At 42.3% G+C, this 11138-nt stretch overlaps 1 protein-coding gene across 1 annotated transcript in view; it reads left to right on the forward strand.

Moving 5' to 3' along the window:
• Window positions 1-9420, forward strand: part of b4galt5 (UDP-Gal:betaGlcNAc beta 1,4- galactosyltransferase, polypeptide 5) — a 91164-nt gene extending 81744 nt beyond the window's left edge. Inside the window, exons 8-9 of the mRNA XM_084068955.1 lie at window positions 1083-1184; window positions 2361-9420. Of these exons, the coding sequence (XP_083925081.1) occupies window positions 1083-1184; window positions 2361-2508 (250 nt within the window). The 3' untranslated portion in view covers window positions 2509-9420. The remainder of the gene's footprint in view (window positions 1-1082; window positions 1185-2360) is intronic.
• Window positions 9421-11138: the final 1718 nt, after the last annotated feature.

Here is an 11138-nt window from a genome sequence, read left to right on the forward strand (position 1 = left end):
TGTGTGTGTGTGTGTGTGTGTGTGTGTGTGTGTGTGTGTGTGTGTGTGTGTGTGTGTGTGTGTGTGTGTGTGTGTGTGTGTGCGCACTAGGGACAATCTGAAAATGTCATGTCACGATTATTGTGGCAAAATAATTGTGATTAATGATATTATAGTGATAATCAAAATATGCTTAAAATGCCACTTATTATTAATATATTTATGTGTGTAAACAAAACGTCTGCACAGGGCAGATAAGGAAAATAACTTAAATATACAATGGGCAGCTAGGAAGAGTCCCATTGTAACTCTAACCGTAAAAAATGTGGAAAATGGAAAGTTAGTAGTTAGTAGGTTTGAACATGCACAGTGCATCATTATTAGACCTTATTTACCCTTCAACTTCCTATTTATGCCCAGAATGACTGACTGGTTTTGAAGCAATTAGTAGAAATGTTGACATTCATTTTTTAATGTTCAAGCATGTTCAAATCATGTATACTTCTAAAATATTGTATGTTTTTTTTTGTTTACATTTTGGGGGGGAAAAACAGCCAATTTAACATGGAGGTGCCCACTCTGCCAGGGTGCCCACTCTTCCCGTTACCATAGGCTCTATGCACAGCAGCCATTTTGGAGAACAATTGGGCCTCTTCTTACTCCCTTCACAGGTGTTACCAAGGACCCCCATAACTCAGAGTTATGGGGGTCCTTGAAATTAAAAAGTCTGAGAACCACTGTGCTACACCAAATGGAACAGAGCCTTCATTAGTGTCATTGGTAACATCTGTGAAGGAAGCAAGGAAGGGGCCCAATTTCTGTCCAATATGGCTGCTGTGCATAGAGCCTATTGCGATTATCTCAAATAATCATCGTGACCAGGCGATTTATGTAATAACTGACAGGCTTCCCTACTCTCAAGTTTGTTTTATTTCACACAGAGAGAGATTGAATGCATTACAAGTCATACATTAATATACAGTATTTGCATTTCTTATGAATGCATGACAGTGGGTGTGTGGGTGAGTCGCCTAGGCTATTATGGTGTGGTGTCAGGGCGTTTGTTTTAATGGCGTATTGTATGGCGTGTGTTTGCACTACAGGGTGAGACTGGCCAACTACACAGTGAGCCGGCCACACGGTGAGCAGGGGCGCTACATGTCCATCCCACATCACCACCGCGGAGAGGTGCAGTTCCTGGGAAGGTCAGTACACACACACACACACACAACCCTACAACGTCCATTTCTCAAATCGTCTGTCGAGTGGAAAACTCATATATCCAACACTGTAACTTTTCAGGATTCAAATTCAAAAATGGCAAAAGTAGCAGATCTACAAGCTCAAAACGTGTCGCGTTTAGAGCTTGTAGAATCTGCTACTTTTGATGCTTTTGTGTGACGCTGTGGTATGATCAAGTAGGGCGTTAATTTACGAAAAAAAACACAAAAAGTAAAAAATATGGAGATATGAGGTTTCTAGCCGACAGCAACGAAATTCTGCTATACTTGAAGGGACATGTGTTCCTCACGAGTATACAGTAGTAATACAAGTACACACACACAGTGTCTATGTGTCTGATGTATGTATGTGTGTGTGTGTGGGGGGGGGGGTCTGGATAAAGGGTGGGTGCTGATACTTGGAATGTGGCTTGGATTCATGTGATGTAAGCCGGTCACATGAAAAGTCAGAATGCGCCTTTGAGGGCATTTCTGCGGCTCTCTTAAAGACGTTGCATGTGATATGCTCGGGGGGGGATGCATTCCGATCATGTTCGCTGTGCTGTGTAACATACTTAAGACACTTACTTAAACTTGAACCCTAGCGTCCCTTATTCCTGGGCTTGTCATAATAGGCGAACGTTCACATCGAAAATAGGCGAGCTACAAGCTCAATAATGCACGTTGTGAGCGTGTAGATTTTCGGGGGCAAAGAGATTTGGTGAAGAGGGAACAAAGGAGGGGACTAAGTAAATGGTGCATTTATATAGCGCTTTTATCCAAAGCACTTTACCTAGATTGTGCATTACATTCACCCATGCACACACACATTCACACACCGATGGCGGAGGAAACCATGCAAGGCACCAACCTGCTCATCGGGAGCAATTAGGTGTTCTGCGTCTTGCTCAAGGACACTTCGACACTAACTCTGGGGGAGCCCGGGATCGAACCGTAACCTCGTGGTTCCCATCCGGCAGCTCTACCGGCCACTCTACCCCTGAGTCACTGCCGCCCCCCAGTATAGACCCCTAGCTGGGGGGGGCCCAGTCAACGGTCAAATACCGCTGATTCCAACACAGCGTAATGAGTTGTTGCTGTCAGATATTTGCCTTTTTCCGTCGGTCTCATCTTTGTATTTCTGTTTTTCCCTTCCGACAGGTATACCTTATTACGTCATTCGAAGGAGCGGCAAAGCCTGGACGGTCTCAACAACCTGAACTACTCCCCCCTGGTGTCCAGGAGGCCTCTCTACACTAACGTCTCGGTCATCCTCAACAGGAACCTCGCCCCTATCGCCGACTACTGACCCTGAAGGCACAACAACAAGCAGGCCGCCCCAAGGCCTCCTGGGAATTGAAGTCCTCTGGGGGGACGTCGTTTCAGCCATAACTCTCACCAGTCGTAGCAGCAGTGCTTTGGACTTTTTCAGTTTGATCTGTACTTTTTGTTTTGCTTTGTACGCAAAAAAAAACAAATGGAGACACGCAGGAGATAGGTTTGGTAAAAAAAAAGAAAAAATGTAGAGATTTAAGGATAAATGTTGCACTCATTTGTGCCATGAACCCATCGCTCCGCCTCTCATCTGGGCTTTGGTCTCCACATGCCTTTTCGCACCGTTTTGGCCTTTAGCATTCATTCATTCATTCATTCAGTCAGTCAGTCACTCATGCATTTATTTGCTAATTCAGTCCACACATTTTTCTCGGTCCTAGCAACACGAATAGGCTATAAGACGTGTTTTATGAATCATGAGCAGTGAGCTCACTACAGGTGAAACGACACCAAGGGGTGCCGTTTCACCCATAGTGAGCACATTGTGAATTAGATTAAATAAAACACACACATACTATACACACACAGACACTTTGACTAATGTGCTGCCGTGGTCTGTGAGGCTTTTATTTTTGTTTTTGCTCTTGCACTAATGAAGTTTTTTCACCAATGCAGTAACCCAGTTAAAACCTGCATGCACACACAAACACACACACACACACACACACACACACACACACACACAGCGACGTTAACGTGACGTAAATCCCTGCAGCTGGTTCTGCAGAAATTACACATGCCAAAATCTACAACTGCTGAAGATATAACGGACGGAGCGAGAGAAAAAGTGCGATATTACTAGAGACGCGTTTCAATGTTATACATGTAAAAATAGTATGTGTTAAATTTAAGAGTAATATTAGCATCCTTACCAAATATCAACAACTACATTTTTTTTTATATAACTGTAGCTACACACGCCAGTTAACCACTCAACGCCCCTATGTGCTTCGTCACGTGACGAATAGCAAAAATAGCCACTCGCCTCGCTACACAGCTCGTAGGTTATGTTATTTTGGCGCCCCATATGGGACACCAAAATAACTTTCAAAAATAGATCTACAAGCATTGTCGAGCTTGTAGAGCTGCTATTTTTGATAGCTATTTTGGCGCCAGGGTTAATGTGGTAAAAAAAAAAAAGAAGGCTCTGAACGTTTTGTGTTGCATTAACTGCATCGGCTGTTTTTTGGCTGCTTGGGGAATGGCTGTAACGTTTTGTAGAGCAACAATCATAATGAATATTAGCAATAAGCTGTATTATGACACAGGAGAGCTCAGTGCACACACACAGCAGCATGGGTGCTATAGTGGACCCTGACCGGAGAGGACTGGATGCTCTGTGTATGCAAACCTCGCAAATGGACACACCTTTGCCTAAGCAAACATGCCCTCCCAGACCAGTCAGAAGTGTGTATGTGTCTCCGTCTCTGTCTGTCTTTGCCTCTGTTTGCTTTTGCGTGCGTGCGTGTGTGTGTGTGTATATGTGTGTGTAAACAAGTGAGGGAGAGCTATGCAAATGGCCTTGTAGGTAACCTGTTCTTATTGTCATTGTCCTTCAAAGAAGTTCCCCAAGAAACTGTCGACGGATTCCCTCTAGAACTCACCTTATGATGTGTACGCCTAAAGGCCAGAAAGTGAATGAGACACGGCAACAACAACAACCATAAAAAGCTACAATGTGTTTTTTTTGGGGTTCCCACATCTTTGACTACTCATCACGATTTTTGTATCTGAGGTAGAGAATACTTGACATCAAGCCTAATTTGTGCTGAATTTAGGCTTTTTAAGCCGTCATACTGTTGAGCGATAGTTGTGGATGCTGTGACATGTTATCACTTCCAACGTGTGACCTAGGTTTGCCTCTCGTGTGTTAGCTGTCCCTGCCACAAAAACAATTGGATTGGAAAAAACAAAACCAGACATGACCAGACCACACTCTCAAGAGAGACCATAAAGCTTGCCAACGCTTAATCGTGTTAGTTTGTTGGCTAATGTGGGTGAATCACAAGTGGGCTTACTGCCTTGCGGTGTCATTCTTCATTGACCATATTCACATGGCAGCCATTTTGCTCTTGCATCATCCCGGTGCGATCAAACCAGCGCTCCTCTTCCCACTAACTCTTCTTGGGGAAGACAATTTGGCACAGTGATTCTCAAATTTCAAGGAATTTCAAATTCGGGTCCATTTGGTTCCATTTGTACAGTATCAGGGCCCTATCTTGCGGTGCGCCGCCTTACCCCTTATGCCTAAACTTTAAAGGCATTTTTTACTATTTTAAACATTTTAAAATAGTTCAAATAGGCGATCTACAAGGTAACAAAGTGTCGATGCAGATCCGCTATTTGAAAAAATGCCAAAAAAGTTAGGGCATAATGGGTAAGCCTGCGTGCAAAATAGGGCCCTGAGAGTGTACAAATGGAACCAAATGCAGGTCCATTTTCACAGACCCGTAAGGGTCCATTTGGACCCCTATTGGTCCCCAAACCCGACGTTGAGAACCTGAAGTTCTATAACGTACTGAGGGGGTGTCTAACATGGCCGCCATCTTTTGTGAATGTGGTCGATTGTGTCTAACTGTGGGATTCGGTGTGCCAACCAACGCCTCACGCAGGCTCACAAACATGCAACCGTACAGTACTGAACCATATCTAGAGGGCTCCGGTCCCTCTGAGAAACACGAGTGTTTGTCAGTGTTGAAACTGAGCAGTAAGCCTAAGTCACAATTCCGTAAAAAAAAAGTAGTTCTTAAGAAGATTTACACAAAACCCTCTAACATTACCATCTCTGAGCCCTAGTCATATAGCTAGAGGCCTGATTCATTTCACACAAATCGCCTTGTATGCATTTTTTTTATGAGATGGTTCTTTAAGGGGGTGAGATGTGGCAGTTTATATAAACTAACTGTTTATGTTGTGTTCCCATGCTGAAATAAGAATACATTAAGCGAGGGCTGGTTCCTCCACATTTTATTTATTTGATCTTTTATGGAATATTTTCTGTGATTTTTCTTTTTTTGTTTTTCTTTTGATGTTGTGATGATTTTTGGTGGGGTGACATTTGACGGACTGTGTTAGATCAGATGCACTGAAATTTGTAGTTTATATTTGTTTGGAGATTATAGGGGTTGTTTTTGCCGTGTGTGTGGGGAATGGCGTGGGCGGTTGGTTCGTTCCACGTCATTCCGTCGCACGGCAACTCCCCCTCTCGCTCCAAAATTACGTGGTGAATGGAATGGCACCATTGAATGGAATGGCACCCATCCATAGCCTGGCGTGTATTAAAAACCACTGAACAGACGCGGTCGGAGGAAGCCATTTTGTTTGACAACCACTGGAAGAGAAGGACACATTATATTTCACTACGCGCCTCCCGTTATATGAATTGATAATCAATATGGTGCTTAACCCTCCAGAACTACTCTAGAGGGAGAATATCTCGCTTCGTGCTGACTAGAACCAATGCCAACATTGTACAATCTGATCAAAGGGGATGTAAGTGATATTATTTTGTTAAAATAAGTGTAGATAAATAAATAGCTCTATATTCTGATCGCAATCATTGCTATAGAGAGTGTTTGTTCAGTACGGGGAGACCCAAGGTACTGAACAAACACTGTATAGCAACAATTACTGTCAGAATAATAGAAAATAACGTTTTAACAAAAAGCCTTTTGTTTTTATCTACAAAATATCACTTACAGCACCTTTTTAAATGACAGGCAGTGTCTTGAGGTTTGCGACCTGCGTGTTAATTGCTTTGTCACGCTCTTTGGCGCGTGCGGTCGTAAAAAAACTTTTTCTCTGACCAAACCCAAGTGTTGAATTGGTTCATTATGACAACTAGACGCACATGTTTACCTCTTAGCCAATTACCCTTGGAGGTGCACTAGTGAAAGTCGTGCACTACAGCCACTTAAGCCCCGTTTCGTACTCTGTCGTCGCACGCGCCGGGGGAAATAGCCAAACCCACTTCGGCTATTTCCATCAACGTGCCGACAAGAGCATAAATGTGGCTTCATTTTGTAAATGTTTTCCCTTCCAAGTGTGTTTGATTGAAATGGCCGAACCTGCCAGTTGTTCAAAGGAGGGTCTGTTGTTGGTCCTCCGCATTATTAGATTTTATCAAATCTGTTTAACTTTTCATCTTGTTTTCTAGCACTGATTTGTAAAAGACCTGTCCGAGGATATGACCTCGCAGGTCCCACTCTAGTTCCTGAACACGATGTGATAGACTGTACATGATCTGTTTTTTCATAGTTTTTTTTTTTCTTTATCATCATCGCCTGTAAATTAAGAAGCTATAGATGGACAGAAAATCCAAGCCAAATGGGTGGCGGTCAGATTATAGAGAGGAGGATGAGACTGAGGAGAGACTTGACAGGTGCATGTCAAAAAAATATTTACATTGTGGAAAAGGGCATGTGCTGTGTAAGGCATATAACACAAATTAATCCCTAAAAGAAATCATCATTTCATTTTCAAAAATGTATATTATTGGGATTTAAGGAATTCATTCATTATTACAGGTAGACGTTTGAGATAATTAGGGATTTTCATGATCTGTATGCCGTAATCAAGATGAAAACAAATACAGGCTTGAAATATTTAGTTGATATTGATTGAATCTAGAATATATTATGAAAGTTTAACTTTTTGAACTACATTACAGATTTTTTTTCTTGTACTTTCCCACAATGTTTACAATTTCTGACATGAATTTTTTATGGACAGGTCCTCCGGATGTGGTAGTAGCTACTGTACTGTAGGCCTTCAGTCAGTATCTGACTCTATACTTCACACCACAGAGCAGAGCCAACGGTTTTCAACACCTAAGCGCATATTATAGAGAGCAGTGGGGTTTCGTGTCCATCAACAACAAGCTTGTGTTCCCATGCTTTTATCAGCAGCAGGAAATGGGCCTCTGTTTTTGTTTTTATTGTAGATAAGCGCTAGCTGGCTGAATCTCGGAATCCTGTTTTATAAATCGCTTCAGCCCTGACCTGACCTAGGGGCCAGGGGCTTGTCGCTCGCTGCGTGCGTTTGCATAGTCGGGGGCTTCCCCTATACCACGAAGATCACCCATTCTGATCCATTATATGTTGAGTCTATATGACGGGTCCAGTTTACTCCATGGTGCCCTGACAAGACAAGACAGCCTTAAAGCTTGTTAATTTATTTGTTTTGTTTTTTTGTTTTCCACTGAAGTTTTTATTTTATATATATATATATATATATATATACTGTATATATACAAGCTAAATCTATTTAAATTGAAAAAACAAAGTGCATATCAAGAAGATATTGACCATTGTAAATATTGTCGTGTGTAGTGTTTTAGAGGTTCGATAAAAGTCTTAAAAATCACTACTGATGCTAGCTTAACGAACAAGGCTTTTTTTGAGTGGTTTTGGCTGGGGATAATGCCTGTGCCACTTATACCCGATTTATGCTCTGCCGTTTGACGGCGTGGCACGACGAACGCAGCCGATCTACAAGCTTTACGAGCTGATGTACGAGCGTAAACGTGGCGCGTTCGCGAGCTTGTACATCGGCAATGTTCGATGTGCAACGCCATCGTACGACAAAGTATGAGTCGGGGCTTTATCCAGTAAGTGCTGGTGTAGTTCACACAGCTACAACGATGCTTTATACATCACTGCTAAACCCTTTTGTTTGTTTGTTTGTTGGTTTGTTTTCCATTTGGGATATTGTCAGATAGTCCGCTTGGATTCCCGTCACAATTCTTAATTTATACAGTGTCGCTTGCCCTCAAGAACTGATTTTCAAGCTACTGTAACAGCTTGTTGTTAGCCTGAATGTCAGGAGTATAATGCCTAATTTATGCTTCATCGTATGATGGTGTCGCACACCGAGCATACAGTAGGCTTGTAGATCGGCTATGTTCGGTACGTGACACCGTCATACGACAAACTATAAATTGAAGCCTGCTTTGTCATACAAAAAGAACAAGATTTTCAACCATCGTTTTCTTGAAATAATATAAATGAGGCTGTTCTTCACATGCATGTTGTTGCAACTTAAGGGAAGGCAAAGGCATCGCTCTTCAGATTAAGTTAAAAGGGCCTCGTTTGGCCTTGATGATGATGTGTCATTGATAGTGACAGTGTCTCATTAGCTAAACGCCAATGCTCAAATGGATGTTTTTGAGTATAGGGATCTGGCTATTGATAGTATAGTATAATAGTAAGAGGTAGAGACGGGTATCACTGAAACTGACTTGTTTCTTCGATAAGTAACGGTTATATATTCAATACTCTGCTCCAGGTCTCGTTATGGGAGAGCGCCCTCTAGCGCGAATACACTAGAGGGCGCTCTCCCATAGCGAGACCTGGAGCAGAGTATTTCATATAACCGGGGTTACGGTAGTAACCTATAGTTATCGCCGATCCTGGATGGTGACAGGTGTATGGTTAATATGAAGGGTTAAGTAAAAAAACACTGTAGATCAGCGGTTCCTTGAGGGGCATTCCAAGTGGACCCTTACAGGACTAACTCTGAGAGAGAACAAATGGAACCAAATTTGGTTCCATTTGTACGCGCTCAGAGTTTAGGTCAATACAAGCTCCTTACAACGTCGGAAAATGTCAGTTTTGGACGGGCTTTCTGAACTAGTTCGGACAGTCAGGAGGGTGCAGTAGCGCCCAAATAAAAGTTACCCGATGTTCTGAATAACGTCAAAATGTAGTTAATTTCACCTCCAAAGTTTGGATGTCGGAAAGGAGCATGTATTGTACTGAAATGTAAATGTTTGAGAACCAACGCTGTAGATTGAGAGTAGAGAGAGAGCACTGTGTCAGCCAAACACCACTGCTTACAATCATGCCCAGAATGAAACACAGACACCCCCCTCCCCCCCACCCATACATACCAGCAACACAACTCACTCCCAAATCTTCACAGACGGAACCCATTCTTTTTGTATGAAAAACCCAAAAAAAAAAAAAAAAAGGATACAGACGAATACATTTAAAATATGATCTTCTCTCTGATTGTAAGGAGATGACGTTTCTCCTTGAATTGAAGCCATTTGAAGCCACTTGTTAAAAACTTGATGTCAGCCTTATGTGTATCTGTGTATTGGCATATTATACTTTTGATTATTGAAATTTGTAAGACGGAGACTTTCTTTTATACCATCATTGTTATTGTTCAAAGTGCACCAATAAAAAAATGAAACTTGAAAAGATAACTGAATGTTGTACTCCTGCCTGTGTTTTTCTACAATTACAATTTATGATTTAGGCATTTAGCAGAGACTCTCATCCAGAGTGACTTAGAATAAACACTACATAGAATGCAAAGAGACTGTGTATTGCCTCAGTAAACTAGGATCCCGGTTAAACCAAGAACCTTAACCATACCTTGTGTATCAGTCTAAACAATATACAAATCAAAATAACAATCTGTATATTGAAACTATGGGATACCAGGTACAATGAATCTGTTTAAATAACATGCCATCTAAATTACATCAAGAAAACAAACTTGAGAAACAAAACATGAGAGCGGGTGACCAAGATGTGTCTGCATGGTAGCCATATCTTGGTCAAGTCGCTAGCATCAATGGAGGCAGAAGGTGGCGGGACGGGGTAAAGGGAGAGTGAAGTGCTGGGGGGTCTGAGGTGGGGTCTGAAGAGGTGAGTCAGATTGCGATAGGCTCTATGCACAGCAGCCATATTATCACTTCCTTCACAGGTGTTACCAATGATACTAATGAAGGCTCTGTTCCATTTAGTGTAGCACAGTGGTTTCCACGACCCCCATAACTCTCAGAGTTACACACCTGTAAGGGGCCATTGGAAGCCCATGATGGTCCCTGGACCCCAACTGTAGACCCACTGGTGTAACAGAGTGTTTCCAGTGAGCCAACATGCACAATATCAGCACCCTGACTCTGTTTGAGCAGAATGGAACAGAGCCTTCATTAGTATCATTAGTAACACCTGTGAATGTCCTCATAATATGGCTGCTGTGAATAGAGCCTATTGGGTGTGAATCTGCAGTTCTGAATGCAATGGGGGAGTTAATTCCACTGTTTGGGAGCCAGATCTCGTGAGAGTGTGTTGCTGGGACAGAGAAAGAACGATAACAAAGTAGATTTTCTCCTGATTAGTCATTTTAGTAAGAAAACCCTGGGAAGATTGTGTGGCTTGTGTCGATCGGGTCCAATATTTAGTTCAGCATTGGGTAAAAGAATCGTTCCGAAGCCGTTCACTCTTCCGAAATAACAGACTCCAACCTGCTTCCAGTCTCCTAAAAAAGGCGGCCACCTGTACTTCACACAGATACGGGAAGTAAACCGGAGAAGTCAAGTGTTATGAGTGTGTCTGCAACACTTCCCCTGACACTGACCATGCCAGTTCATTGTATCCCCAGACTCCTATCTGTTGTTTGAAAACTTCAGAATAATAGCCTGTTTACAGAACCACGCTTTGGTTTAGGAAACCTTTGTGGTTTAGACTTTAGACTTCACTACGATAACAAAACATCCACCAGGCAGCTCATTAGCTGCTGTGGAAGACGAGAGCCAGTCACACTATTTGACAGTATTATAAGACCTTTTTATGATTAAAGCTCACAGCA

This window comes from Gymnoscopelus microlampas, assembly GCF_963454915.1.
Source record: "Gymnoscopelus microlampas genome assembly, chromosome: 10".
In the NCBI taxonomy this organism is placed as follows: domain Eukaryota; kingdom Metazoa; phylum Chordata; class Actinopteri; order Myctophiformes; family Myctophidae; genus Gymnoscopelus; species Gymnoscopelus microlampas.